This window comes from Osmerus eperlanus, chromosome 19 (assembly GCF_963692335.1).
Source record: "Osmerus eperlanus chromosome 19, fOsmEpe2.1, whole genome shotgun sequence".
Taxonomy (NCBI): domain Eukaryota; kingdom Metazoa; phylum Chordata; class Actinopteri; order Osmeriformes; family Osmeridae; genus Osmerus; species Osmerus eperlanus.
The window spans coordinates 3109088-3125438 of NC_085036.1; the positions used below are offsets into that span (position 1 = coordinate 3109088).

General features: G+C 38.0%; 1 protein-coding gene across 1 annotated transcript; it reads left to right on the top strand.

Moving 5' to 3' along the window:
* Window positions 1-688: 688 nt before the first annotated feature.
* Window positions 689-13408, top strand: LOC134039980 (uncharacterized). Its single transcript, XM_062486202.1, is given in 9 exon segments — window positions 689-720; window positions 2611-2688; window positions 4318-4737; window positions 4771-5548; window positions 6977-7614; window positions 7732-8738; window positions 10398-10582; window positions 10655-12531; window positions 12533-13408. Coding segments are annotated over 8 exon segments (5859 nt in total). The 5' UTR covers window positions 689-720.
* The last annotated feature ends 2943 nt before the right edge of the window (window positions 13409-16351 follow it).

Consider the following 16351-nt stretch of genomic DNA (forward strand, 5'->3'; position numbering starts at 1 on the left):
GGCCGCCATATTGAATTTGTCTGTACAATAAAGATTAAGGAAACGCGTTTTTTCCCTACTCCTCCTACATTTTTGGTCGAATTTTCTTCAAAATTGCCATAGATGATATCCAGACTGAGCCTCACAAAAGTTATCGTAGGGATTTCTGATTTTCAAAACCGTTTGTCCGGTAGAGCCAATCAAAATCTGCAACAAAGCAACCAAACAGGACGTTTGGTCAAATCTCAGCAAATCTTTGAGATATCAACACCAAACTTGGTATGTCACGTGGAAGACACTACAACATGTTACCATGTGCAAAGGCAACTTCATACCTCAAAAAATGATTGATATAAAGCAAATTGAATTTATTGCTAATGCTAAAATAATGCTTTACACATCCGCCGGCCAAAAAATGATACTCTGATTCAATCACTAGTTCATATGAAGACTCTTGAGAATGTTGAGTACACAAATCTGAGAAAAAGTTGACTGTAACATGAAAACTCGATTTTTAGTGAATATTTGAAACATGCATGCTTGGCTAATTTCTAGGGCTGTTTCCCCAAATCCTCTCTCCCTTTGCTCCTGTGCGCGCGTGCTCCACATTCTCACACACACAAGGGGCCAGAGCCCCTTGACACACGCGCGAGCTTGGTACACGCACAAGAAGACGACCATTTTATTTTATCGTTGGAGAACTCCTGCAGCCCTCAGAGATTTTCATTGTTACATTTGACAGTGAGTAATAAGATCCTACAATGGCAGTACAAAACATGTATTTTAGCGTTTGTATTCGTATGATAACTTGAAGACTTTTATACTGTCGTAAACAGGATAGCAGCTAATCTATCTAGGCTAGCTGAGCTAAGGATATCTCTTTGTACAGACAGTATTACAGGCTAGCAAGTCGTAAAATCTTTAACATTATACTTGCTTCTGTGAGACGCGTTTGAAATTTGTATACTGTGCGTAACTATGCGGTTGGGTTGTTCTATTTTTACATGTCATTGTTGATGTAATTTAAATTAGTACGGTGAGTTCCAAATGTGTCTTTCGATTAAACACTGCAGCGTGTATTACACAATGATCATTTGTGGTGCGGCGTTTATTAAAAGGCAACGTTTAATTAGTAAGACAGATTCAGTGAATTGTAGTTGCAGTGCGGCCATACACAAACAAATGCCGAGCAAGCTATAACCCTTAAAGCTAGTTTTTGCTTTTGTGGACGGCGTTTCAAATGTATGTACTGTACGTACCTACGGTTGGGTTATTCTATCTTTAGCTACATGTCATTGTTGATGTAATTTTGTTTGTTCGTTCCAAGTTTTTCTGACGGTCTTCACATCGTAAGTTTTTCTTTTCCAAACTGTAGCTAGGTAGCCTAGTTTGCTGCACAGATAGAGCTACCTAGCATTAAACAAGTAGCAATGGTACCATGGTTGTTTTGCTTGCTAGCTTTGTTTGGGTTCATGGTTTGATCGTTTAGGAGTTCCATTGAAAGCCTATAGAGCTACAATACGTTTGTAATCGGCATGTTGTACTATGCTGCACAATTTCCCATCTCTTGATAACATTTTATATTTGTATCAATTTTATACACTAAATTGCCAAAGTATTCGCTCGGTTGCCTTTACACGCTCATGAACGTGAGTGACATCTCATTCTTAAACCATAGGATATGATGTCGGACCACCCTTTGTAGCTATAATAGTTTCAACTCGTCTAGGAAGGCTTTCCACAAGGTTTAAGAGGTTTATGGAAATGTTTTACCATTCTTCCAGAAGTGCATTTGTGAGGTCCAACATTGATGTGGAACAAGAAGGTTTGGATCGCAGTCCCTGCTCTAATTCATCCCAAAGGTGTTGTATTGGGTTGAGGTCAGGACTGTGTGCAGGCCACTCAAGTTCGTCCACACCAATCTCGCTCATCCATGTGTTTATGGGCCTTGCTTTGTGCACTGTTGCATAGTCATGTTAGAACAGGAAGGGGCCATCTCCAAACTGTTCCCACAATGTTTGGAGCATGAAATTGTCAAAATGTTGGTGAATTATTGCATTTCAGGAAATTAACTTATGGGTAGGAAATATTTAATGGATTGGGCTCGGCGGGGTATTTTGTCATCCATCCATTCCTACTCCATGCTCTTGATTATGTAATTGACCTACAGGTACATCTTCTAGGCTATGTTTATTTGTTTTAATTTTCTAATGTGAGTCAGTGGCTTGGCAGTATTTTAACAGTAAGGTTTGGTTATTTGTTTTAAACTGTGATGATTCTTTTGATGAAACATGAATTTAAAGTAAAAACCATTTGCAAGATAAATTGTTCTCAATTGGTCTTAATTTGTATTTATAGTCGAGTCCGTTTCTCTGTTTACATTTTACAGACTTAAATTTGAATGTAGACAGTGTAAATTGAATAAAGGTAAATAATGGATGTCTAAATATTTTTTTTAAGTACAGAGATTGTTGTTTTGAGAATCCTAACCATTTCAATATTTTCTTAAAGGTCTGTATACTAGAACTGTTGAGTATGAAGTTATGATAATGTAAGACTATGAAATTGTTAAGCAGTAGTGTGGTATGTTACATTTCATAGTTTTTGATGGTTTTTCTATGTGTTTTTTAGATGCCACGTTCCAGCAAGAGATCCAGGGCAGCCAAGAAAAGGATATCTGCTCCAGAAGACCAAGGATCCACTGTTGAGGTTAGACTTCCTTGTGGGAAAAAATGCTAAACCAGTGTGTTTAAGTGATAAGATTAATTGAGAAAAATGAATGTGAATGAGCATTTTTAACAACGTCTTTGTTACGGACCCATGTTTAAAATGTCCTAATTCAGTCTGTATAGTTGTGGTTGTGTGTTTTTTCTTTTCTCCCCTCTTTCTTTCTATTCGCTGCATGCAGGTATGGTCTAGTCGGCGTTTGTTGGCGGTTGGCTATCAGTCTCCCTACCTCGTGATTTGCAATCAGCCGCGCACTTCCAATCAGCGGTTTAGTTGTCAACATAAAATTACCGCACTGGTCAGCTGTTTCAGAGATTGCTTTGGAAAGTTGCTTGTTTAGAGAGTTGTCAAGTCAGAGAGACTTCTTGTTGAAATCATTGTAAATGTTGTTATTATTTTGTTAGAATGGTTTGCTTCATAGTGAACCCTTTTAATAGACCAGTTATTTTGATATTGTGCTTTAGGTTGGTTTGTTCACTGCACACGGGGCTTTGGAATAGGTAAGCTGCCCTTCATGGGCATACACCATCACACAGCGAACCTGTGTTAACACACTAGGTAAGGAATGGTGCCACCCCATGTATGTTTAGTCTAGGTAAGTTTATGTGTTTACTAGATAAGATACTTTTTGGTATTTGCTTTTGCTTTGGCATCATTCCATTGTTATTCCCCTGTGATGAATGTGCATTTTCCACACATTGCCATTACCTCCATGTTAGGCAAAGAGGGTTGTAACAGTAACTGACTACTGTTTGCATTAAGTGTTAGGGTTAAAGATGTATGTTCGGAAGTGAACTGTAGGGTCGTTAAAGTATAACAACAAAATACAGTTTATCATTTAACAGTGAGCAGAGGCTTCACTTGATTTCCTTAATGCTTGTTTTTTGTGAATGTTTAAATGGAATCAACTTCCCCTTTCTATCAGGCAGGCTCCTTCATTGTATTTAAAATAAAACTTAAAACACACCTATATGCACTAGGGTTTCCCACTACCTCTTGAGTTGTGATTTTACTTATTTAACTGTTATTGACTGTGTATTTTGTTTTTACAATGTATTTTATGGTGTCTTTTTTATAATTTTTTGTGTGCTGTTCGGCACCTCGGTCAGCTTTTGCTGTGTTAGTGTGCTTTATAAATTTACTTACTTAGTTAAATGCAGATTGATGCTGAACCTATTTTAATGTTGATGGCTACAGTTACTGTTTGAATCATGTATTAATAAATATGTTACTAATTTCATATGTCATGCTAATCAATAAAATTGTCCTCTTATGATAAACTTGGAGGACTGTGTTCCTGTATTGACAAAATACAGACCATGGCATTCCAAATGTTTTCCCGTTTTGTATTGTATGAAATAAAATTGTCTTGAAGTTGCTGTCACTTATTTATGCACTACAATGTGTATGAAAAGTTGTAAACTTATTCTCTGCCCCATATCAAATAACCATATATTTTTGATGAGCAATAAAAAAAAAAAAAGTGTGATGTCACTGCTAATATCAGTAATGTACACTTGAAAAACTATATACCAATGTAGCTTTATGAAGACTGGTACTGCTGATGTGTAGTTATTCTTCCTTACTTGATAACTTTTCCCTGTTTTTCAGATGCCGAGGAAGAAGAACTGGCGGAAAGGGCGTCATCACTTGGCTGCTGCTGCAACATGTAGCGCCTTGTCTGATTTTTCTCTATCCACTGATCCCCACTCTACCCCTTGTGATATCCCATCTTCATCCCCCACCCCAAGCTCTGATTTTCCTCCTCTTCCGACCTCTCGGTCATCTATCTTTAGGCCCTGTGACTCTCTTTCACAGTCTGTGCCTGTTGTGAGCTGTGATAATGTATCGCAGTCTCTTTCAAGGACCAGTGGAGCATCGTTCACACTGCCTCTGCAATCTATAAGGTGTGCAGCCATTGGGGCATACTGTTCTCACGGTGAAACTCTCAGTCACCAAGGAAAAAAACTTGATACAAACCTTGCAAACTTTTGTACAAAACTGTGCAACGCTGAAAACTTTGAAATGAAACTTGATACAAATCTTGCAAACTTTGAAACGTACACTATTGTAATACCTGATGAAATTAAAACTATCAAAAGTCATTCAACAAACTCTGTTGAATACATGAACAGTGGTGAGCTGTCCAACACCGTGCCTCCAAGCTGTCATAACAGGTATATACAAGGATCTTTTCATCAAGGACATGTGATGTTTGCAGAAAATGCAGGCGTACAATGTCTGACAAACAGTTTAACAGCAATGTTGATGAATGAACTGAAAGATGTGTGCACGTGGCAAAGTAGTGACCTTGATATTATTCTTGTGAATGGAAACGAGCTTTATACGTCAGTGCAGAACCGCAATCAGGTAAAACATACTCATCTTTTGGTAAGTGATTTGCCAAAGTCTCATGTGTTGCATAATGTTGATTTTACAATTAATCTTGGACAAGCATTTAGTGGCATAGTAGGAGTACATGATTATGATCCAGATTTGGCAGACATGTCAATAAGCCTTTATGAAGCACTGCAAAGAGTAGTACTAGAAGATGACAGCTGTTTTTTGACAATTAATAAAAGTACTTGTGCCATTATTAAACACACCAGTGGTTATGCAGTATTTGACTCCCACGCACGCAGCTATGATGGCCTTCTTCATCCAACAGGAAAAAGTGTTGTGTGTTTCTTTCAAACTTTTGAGGATATGTACAGCCATCACATTAATAGGCTTGCAAGTTCAATGAATGCCTTTGGAAAACCGTTTGAGGTAACTGGAATGAGCTTTACAATGAGATTAGAAGACGGCAACAACATAAACACTACAGCACTACACAAGTCTAGTACACGGAAACGCAATGCAAATGCCATGAAAGCACAAATAACGCCAGAGGTATTTGTTTATGTTCCCGAGAGCACTTTTGAAACACAAACAGAGTGTAGTCATGCATTGCCATTGCAAAATGAGAATTTCTTGTGTGAAAACGATAGGTCTATCAATGTTACTAGTGATGAAAGACTTTCAACGATGAAAAGTATTGATCTAAGTGTAGACAAATATAGTGAGTGTATTGGTAGCACATTGAACGTTGTTGTGGACTGTAGGGCTACTGCAACAACAGAAACAGAAAATATCTGTACACACACATTTCAAAAATGCGACTTGCATGAAACATATGGCAACGCTGTCAACACAGTTGATGAACTGGGTAAAAATAATGATGTAGTAATTGGTGACGTGATTCTGCCGACATGGACGTTTAATCCCTTAACAATGTTAAGGGATTAAACGTCCAAGCACTTTGATTAATACATGTTAACATGTATTAATCAAAGTGCTTTATGTTCACAGTTAGATTTGCAAAATGTAAATAATAATGTGTCGACCAGAATTCAACCAAACACTGTATTAAGTTATCCATGTGAGTCAAAAGCTATTAAAAAGGATGGTAACTGCTTATTCCGGTCATTGGCAATGGCACTTTGCGGCAATGAAAGCCCTCACATGAAAATACGCAAACATGTGGTAAGACACTTAATGAAAAATGAGCAAACATTTAAAAGGTTTCTTAGAGCTGAATACACCTCTGTAGAACAATACATACAGTCTTCACGAATGATGTATGCAAATACGTGGGGCACTGAATTAGAAATTATGACGGCAGCAGATTTGTTTCATACTGACATCTACACATTTAATTCACACCGCTGGAACATGTACAAAAGTCTTTCAAGAACGAATGACGATGCCATATATTTGAACCATGTAAATGGAAACCATTATGAATTGGTAACTTGTGTAACAGATAGACATTCTGAAGGTACATGTGCATCATTGTGTCAAGCAAAAAACCCTGTACCAATGTGTAATGTACATTTGAGGAAAAGGCCATCAACAACAGCCATTGGTCAAATACAACTATCACAAGATAAAGCAGCCATTAAGAAGCAAAAATATCAGAATGACATTCAATTCCGACAAAATCGCATTATGTTGGCAAAGAAATTGTATGCGACAAATGAGAAATACAGAAAAACACAATTGCAATCCAGCAGAGATAAGTACAGAACTAATGAAGAGTTCCGTTTTAAACTGCAAGAATACAGTCAGGCAAAGTACACAAAAGATGAAGACTTTCAAACTAAAGTTAAAGAATTTAGCAAGAACAAATACAATTGTGATGCATACTTTCAAAGCAGTGTAAAAACACAAAGCATGCAAACATATATCAATAAGAAAAATCTGACATATTCCATGGATTTTGTCATAGAATCCTTTAGAAAAAATGTCCAAGAAGGCCCTCGATTTGTTTGCTCAGCTTGTCATCGCCAGCTTTTTCGAAAGCAAGTCATTGAATGTAAACATGATCGCTACACAACCAGTCCAACAGTTGCTGCTTTGGCAAAACAGTGCATTACAGATACATATTTACAGACTTGTAATGAAGACTGTGATAATAACTGCACTGCACATATTCAATCGTCTAAGTTGTGGATATGTCACACATGTCACCGTAAAATTGGTGCTGGTAGAATGCCTCAAGAAAGTGTAGCCAACAATTTGCATTTGGAAGCCATTCCTTCTCAGCTACAGTGCTTAAATTCACTTGAGCAACACTTAATAGCGAAACATATTCCTTTTATGAAACTGTTGGCATTACCAAAGGGCGGACAAAATGGTTGCCATGGACCTGTCGTATGTGTTCCATCTAATGTCGATCAAGTAACAAACATGCTCCCACGAAATGATGGAAATGATTTAATGTTACGAATTAAACTAAAACGCAAATTAACATACAAGGGGCATTATGAATATAAACATGTCCATACAAACCATGTCTATAATGCGTTGGAGTACTTAAAGTTAAATAACAAATGGTATCATGACATTAGCATTAATAATGAATGGGTTAACCCTCTGGACAAAATTAACGATGTGCAAGTCAGTGATCATGAACATATGGAAATATGCGATAATACCAACACACCATCTCAAGTTGATGCAACTGTTGGACTTTTAAATAAGAACAATGAAATATGTGATAACGCTGTGTCAATACATACAACAAGCGTTTCTAATGAAAGAAAAAAGAACAAAACGGAAAATGATTCCGAAAGTGATGATCCTGAAGAAGAGTTGACATACACTGAACAAACACATGGAATGTTTCTAGACACATGTTTACAACCAGTAGATATTGCACAAGAAGTTTTGGATCAACATTTTGACTCTGTGTTATCAGTTGCCCCTGCTGAGAATAATCATCCCATTAAACTGTTAGAAGATGCTACAAATGAAGGAAAATGTTTTCCTATGTTATACCCCACGGGAGCTCCTACTTTTCATGACCCTCGCAAAGAAAGAATAACCCTGGCAAAATATTTAAATACACGTTTACTGAATGCTGATGGCAGATTTGCTAAAAACACAGACTTCATATTCTATGCCCAGTACATATCAGAAGTACAACAAGTTCTTTCAAATGTTTCAATTGCCATGCGCAAAGGTTCAGGCACTGAATTGACTCACAAAGAGCAACCCAATTTGTTAACTGATGCAGAATCTTTAAAACGAGTGTTAAAAAACGACGAAGGCTACAAGTTCTTAAGACCTATACGTGGAACACCCCCCTTTTGGCAATCTGCACAAAAAGATCTGTTTGCTATGATACGACAACTAGGAATCCCCACATGGTTTTGTTCATTTTCCTCAGCTGACATGCGCTGGCCTGAAATGATAACAACACTCAGTCATGAACAAAATAAAAATGTGCCTATTGATGAACTGACTTGGTCAGAGAAATGTGCATTGTTGAAACAAAACCCAGTTACAACTGCAAGAATGTTTGACCACAGATGGCACAGTTTCTTACTGTGCCACTCCATGACTCCTATTGGAAAAATATCAGACTACTTTTACCGTGTAGAATTTCAAAACAGAGGCTCCCCTCACTGTCATTGCTTATTCTGGGTGGAATCAGCCCCTCAAATTGACAAAGACCCTGATGAGAAAGTTGTAGACTTTATTGACAAATACAGTTAGGTCCATAAATATTTGGACATTGACACAATTTTCATCATTTTGGCTCTGTATACCACCACAATGGATTTGAAATGAAACAATCAAGATGTGCTTTAAGTGCAGACTTTCAGCTTTAATTTCAGGGTATTTACATCCAAATCAGGTGAACGGTGTAGGAATTACAACACATTTTATATGTGCCCCCCCCTTTTTAAGGGACCAAAAATAATTGGACAAACTAACATAATCATAAATCTAATTGTCACTTTTAATACTTGGTTGCAAATCCTTTGCAGTCAATGACAGCCTGAAGTCTAGAACCCATAGACATCACCAGACGCTGGGTTTCGTCCCTGGTGATGCTCTGCCAGGCCTCTACTGCAACTGTCTTCAGTTCCTGCTTGTTCTTGGGGCATTTTCCCTTCAGTTTTGTCTTTAGCAAGTGAAATGCATGCTCAATTGGATTTAAATCAGGTGATTGACTTGGCCATTGCAGAACATTCCACTTCTTTGCCTTAAAAAACTCTTTGGTTGCTTTCGCAGTATGCTTCGGGTCATTGTCCATCTGCATTGTGAAGCGCCGTCCTATGAGTTCTGAAGCATTTGGCTGAATCTGAGCAGATAATATTGCCAGAAACACTTCAGAATTCATCCTACTGCTTTTGTCAGCAGTCACATCATCGATAAATACAAGGGAACCAGTTCCATTGGCAGCCATACATGCCCACGCCATAACACTACCTCCACCATGCTTCACTGATGAGGTGGTATGCTTTGGATCATGAGCAGTTCCTTCCCTTCTCCATACTCTTCTCTTCCCATCATTCTGGTACAAGTTGATCTCGGTCTCATCTGTCCATAGGATGTTGTTCCAGAACTGTACAGGGTCTTTTAGATGTTTTTTGGCAAACTCTAATCTGGTCTTCCTGTTTTTGAGACTCACCAATGGTTTACATCTTGTGGTGAACCCTCTGTATTTACTCTGGTGAAGTCTTCTCTTAATTTTTGACTTTGACACAGATACGCCAACCTCCTGGAGAGTGTTCTTGATCTGGCCAACTGTTGTGAAGGGGTTTTTCTTCACCAGGGAAAGAATTCTTCTGTCATCCACCACAGTTGTTTTCCGTGGTCTTCCGGGTCTTTTGGTGTTGCTGAGCTCACCAGTGCGTTCTTTCTTTTTAAGAATGTACCAAACAGTTGATTTGGCCACACCTAATGTTTTTGCTATCTCTCTGATAGGTTTGTTTTGATTTTTCAGCCTAACGATGGCTTGCTTCACTGATGGTGACAGCTCTTTGGACTTCATATTGAGAGTTGACAGCAACAGATTCCAAACACAAATACCATACTTGAAATGAACTCTAGACCTTTTATCTGCTCCTTGTCAATGAAATAACGAACTCCCATGAGGGAATAACATACACCATGGAACAGCTGAGCAGCCAATTGTCCAATTACTTTTGGTCCCTTAAAAAGGGGGGGGGGCACATATAAAATGTATTGTAATTCCTACACCGTTCACCTGATTTGGATGTAAATACCCTGAAATTAAAGCTGAAAGTCTGCACTTAAAGCACATCTTGATTGTTTCATTTCAAATCCATTGTGGTGGTATACAGAGCCAAAATGATGAAAATTGTGTCAATGTCCAAATATTTATGGACCTAACTGTATGTATCTTGTGAACTGCCATCATCAGATGATGATGAACTGTGTGAGATTGTAAACACTGTGCAAAAACATAGCAATAAGCACTCAAAAACCTGTAGGAAAAAAAAAACTGAATGTCGGTTTAACTTTCCACGACCCCGATCTTGTCGAACATTTATTGATCGTATTGTCCAACCTGCAAAAAGTCAACCACAAGTAGTTCAAAGTGACTTACGTGACCCTGCAATGCCCATGCAAGAACACAATAACACTGAAGAAAACTTGAATGTCACTTATGCACAAAATCAATGCAATACAGAACAATCACATCAACCAATGAATGAGGAAGACGAATTGAGAAAACTGATGACACCAGACGTGGCTGAAAAGATGTTGAAAATGGTCAGAACAGCTTTACTAAATAGTGACCAAACATTTGAATCGACAGAGGAACTGTTTGAAAGCATCGGCATTTCACAATTGCTTTTTGAAATAGCAAATTCACAACTAACCAATAAAACCAGCGTTGTTTTAAAAAGAAAGCCCGGTGACATTTGGATTAACCAATTCAACAAAGACCTGTTAAGAGCTTGGAATGCCAATATGGATATTCAGTACATTGTGGATGCATATTCTTGTGTAGTGTACATTATTTCTTATATATCCAAAGCAGAGAGAGAAATGGGATTGTTACTCGATTGTGCACAAAAAGAAGGACATAAAGGCAATCTGGATGCCAAAGCTGCATTCAAATCACTCGGCAGTGTTTACCTTCATAATAGAGAAGTGTCTGCACAAGAAGCAGTATATCGACTAACTGGAATGCATTTAAAGGAATGCTCACGCAAAGTAACTTTCATACCAACAGGAGAACACCCTATGCGCATGAGTTTACCTCTCAGTGTATTGCGAGACAGAAAACAAAATGACAACAATGAACATAACACTATATGGATGACAAGTGTGATAGACAGGTATAAACATAGACCACAATCACCACTGTTTCAAAACATGTGCCTTGCCACGTTTTGCTCGGAATATCGAGTCTTGAGTCAAAGTGAAGTCCCAGCTAATCCAAGCGAATGTGTCGTTCAACTTCAGGACAATTCTGGCCACATCAGAAAAAGAACACGCACGGAACCAGCTGTTATTAGATATGCAAGACTGTCACCCACAAAAGATCCAGAAAAATATCATCAAAGCCAGTTACAATTGTTTTTGCCCCACTATGAAGACTGTCAGTTGAAACCACATCCTTTTGTAACATACGAAGATTTTTACAATGTTGGAATTGTACGTGACTTCAGTGATGACATAGACAAAGTTAAAGAAATTGTTGAGAATAATAGGTCCTTGTATGAACAAAATTCTGACAAACTAGATGATGCTCAACTCATTATGGAACAGCAGGTTGATTTGGATGATGCATGGGCACAGATTTGCCCCCAGTCTGAAATGGAACGCCTTCAATGTTTACAATCCCAGGAGGTTATGCACAATAAAACTGATTTACAACCCATTTCAGAAAATATTCCAGACCTGACAGAAACTTTGCCTATGACTGGTAACATAGAAGTTAGAAAAACATTCATGACTAAAGAAGCAGCATGGAACATAATGAGATCTTTAAATGATGAGCAAGCGCGCATATTTTACAAACTACGTCAGTGGAGTTTAGAAACAGTATGGGGACGAAAACCACAACAAATACACCTTTTTGTCACTGGTGGAGCGGGCACAGGAAAAAGCCATTTGATTAAAGCCATACATTATGAGTTGTCTCGAATTTTAGCGCAACTATGTACAAACCCTGATGACACTACAGTGCTAATAACAGCTCCTACTGGCGTTGCCGCGTATAACATTGGTGCTGCTACCATACACAACACTTTTTGTATTGGCACAGATGTGCGATTACCTTACCAGCCGTTGGGTGAGGAAAAGATAAACTCTTTACGAGCTAAACTATCCAATTTACAATTACTGATCATTGATGAAATATCAATGGTAGACAACAGACTCTTTGCATACATTCACGGAAGACTAAGACAAATAAAACAATCCGGAGATCATTCTTTGTTTGGAAAAGTTAGTATGGTTGCTGTGGGAGATTTTTACCAGTTACCGCCTGTGAAAGGGAAACCTCTGTACAGTGTGTACAGTACATATGCCAGGACTGAACATTTGGAACGATCACTTTGAAATTGCACATTTGACACAAGTTGTGAGACAAAAAGATTCAACTTTTGCTGAGTTGCTAAATCGCATACGTATCCATCAAAAATCAACTCCTATGTTGCCTACCGACGTTGAAATATTGAAGCAATGTGAAACAGGAGAAGTCTCGAATGCACTCCACATTTTTGCTACAAATAAACAAGTTTGCAATTACAACTGTCAAATGCTCAATTCAATTTGCCCAAATGCTATAACTATTGAAGCACAAGACTTTGAGCGTAATCCAAAAACAGGACGTATGGAAAGAAAGAATGGCCACCACACCAAAGTTTTTAATAGTTGTCTTAAGCCAAGTGTGAGTTTGGGTATACACGCGTGCATCATGCTGACTAAAAACATTGACGTTTTAGATGGACTCGTTAATGGTGCTTTTGGGACAGTTATCCAAATCATGTTTGATACGGACAAATACTTTCCCTCTGAAATACATGTTGAATTTGATGACAGTAAAATTGGACAACTGCAAAGAGCTAAAATAACTACAGCAAATAATACTCATTGAAACCTCACAATAATTAAACCTGTAGAGGACAGAGTCTCGAACAATGGTGGAATACGCCGTCAGTACCCAATACAATTAGCCTGGGGTTGTACCGTTCACAAAGTTCAAGGTCTTACAGTGAAAAGTGCAGTCGTAAACTTGAAAAAGATATTTGCACCAGGACAAGCTTATGTAGCTTTAAGTCGTGTGTCTTCGCTGTCAGGCTTAGTAATTGAAGACTTAAACGAGTCAAAGATTTATTGTAACAGCAACATCAAAGAAGTTCTTGCAACAATGGCTCCCTTCATCTAAAAAAACTCACCTTCAACCCCTCCATTATTCACAATAGCTTTTCATAACATTCAACGTCTCAATGCACATTTTAACAACATGCAAGCAAACAACACTTTATTGATGTGTCAGTGCATTTGTGTGGCTGAAACGTGGCTTCAACCAAACTATCCAACCGAACATTTACTTTTACCTAATTTCACCTTCTATAACAACAGCCGTTACAATTGTTACAGTCCAATGAACATTATCACCGATACTTTAAAACATCAGGCAAACGGTGGTGTTGGAATATATTGTCAGACTGACCAAAACATTGAAGTCAAAACACCATGTAATACTAATCTAGAATCATTAGTCTTCCACGTTCCACAGTTTCAATTAATCGCTGCAGTTCTTTACAGACCCCAAACATACCATGTTGACTTATTCAAAGACAATTTATTACATCTCATTGACGAAATAAATACTTTTCCTGGAGGAAAAATTATTATGGGGGATTTTAATGATAATCTTCATACTTCTAAAACAATACAAAGACTATTCGAACAACATCATTACATTCAATTAGTTCACTTTTCAACCACTGATGCTAACACTTTAATTGATCATGTATACACAAAAGATGTACAATTTCAAATATCAGTTGAATTGTTGTCAACATATTACAGTCACCATAATGCGATACTTATTCACATAAAGTAACCTATGAATTATCTGCTAAACAATGCATTTAAAAACAAAAGTCATAGCTTGTATAGTGAATGGACTGTGAAATACAAAACACATGAAAACATGCATTTCCTACATTGTAAGGAATGAGTTTTACGCAACTTTAACCCATTAAATGTGATTCTGCAATTTTATCTCCCCATAGAACCTTCTGGCAACTACACACACACACACACACACACACACACACACACACACCACACACACACACCACACACACACACACACACACACACATACACACACACTGGTGTCCACTTGGCGACTAGATCCATCTTTGGCAGACTGTCACAGATCAACGTCCACTGTCGACCAGGTCCAGTCCCCCACACGACAGGGGATGTGTAATACCTTTCCCATCAGCACACTAATCCTTGTGCTTTAAAATGTTGGTACATTCAACCACACCAACATCTGAATACTTTCCCACCCCCAGTACCACATCAGGTAAGATTTATTGCACATTTCATTAGTTTTTACTTTAATAAAGCCCACATTGTAAAAAAAAACATTCATAAAATGTTAATGTTTCAGCAATCACCTCAGGCCTTCAAACCTTTTCAAGTACCACAGCTTCCATCATTCAAGAATCCGCGTCTGGCTACACTAAAGCAACAGCAATAATAAGGTAAATAATAAAGTTTACCTCATTACAATTACACAATTATTCTCTCTGGGGGAAAACAATTCTGTTCTTACTAAATTGTTTTACTGAGAAAACATATGTACATACCTATACAGTTTCAACCATGATGACAATTGTTGAAAAAATCTCCCTGTCTCCTCAAAGTCTGTCAATTTACACCATGCAGTGTACTCGTCACACCTTTGCAAATGGCCATACGAAACACACAATAGAACAGAACGAGGGATGAAGCACCCACTCTGCCTTCCCATACAAAGAAACAATAGAAAGGGAACGAGACGAAGAACCATCCTTGCCTTTCAAACAAAGAAGGAGGTGAGTCCATCTATTCAGTCGCCCCCACACAAACACACACACATCCATTCTTGCTGAATGGAATTGTCCCTTGGACATCTGAAGAGTATCCTTTACTTCATGATCAATGGCATGGCTGTCTCATTTTCCTAAAATGTTTGAGGCCAAACATTTCCATACACATTTGAACATTGGTTTATTCACTACTATGTTCAATACTCAGTAAACTAAGCAAATAAGGTAATTCACCATGAGTACAAAGCATTGAAATGAGTGATTCAACTGCAGACTTAGGCCTACCTTAGGATATTAAACTGTTGCTAAGTCAAATAATAATATTATTCTGATTTCTCACAACCATATAGGCATAATTATATGGGGAACAGGGGGACAAGTCTAAAATATTTGATCATAGCCTACTGTATGATAATGGGACACGTCTCTCAATATCTGATCATACTGTATAATTATACAGGCAATATCAATGTTGACCGTGTTCTTGCAGCTCCGAAAATATCAAATCCCGGCCGGTCCATTTCCCATATCTATTCCATTTGCCTTAGGCCTACACCATACATCCACGAAACCTATTTCTCATGAAATCCATGTCATGTTGTCCCTATAATTGTACTATTGTGCACCGTCAATGACTGAGTTAGGAGCGCAAAGTCACACAGACATTTGGCACATTTATCGATGGTAAATATCCTAGCCTATCAGCTAACATGATCCCTAGGTGCATTTTAATAGAATTTCAAATTATAGAATTAGTGCACATTTTGATTGCAATATTATACAGCTTAAACAGGGTAACATAGCCTGGCTTTACAGCAAACGGTGCGGTCAGAGACAGGCTTGTCAAACGTAAACCCAGCTACCCAGCTACCGTTTTGGACCACGTTACTGGGTTATCTAGCAAATTATTTTTATATTTAAATTATTATTAGAGTCCTGCCATTTCTTCTTTCTTCCTTCATCATCCCAGGAATTGCGTTACTGTTGTAGGCTAGGCTATATGGCAGTAGAGGCTAATGCTAGAATCATAGAGCAAGTATACATTGGTTTGACGATCAGATGCAATTACAAACATTTGAACTCTTGTTTATAAAACATTCGAATTTGCTTATTAATTGTGTATAGCCTACGCCAACACAGAAAGTCCCACAGCTGTCCACCCCAATGTGTGTTTGACTTTTTCACGCTTGCTCACAACACTGAATAGGTAAATCTATTTTATTTAATCCAAAATTGATCTTTCCTTAATAATATTAAATACACAACAAACACTTATG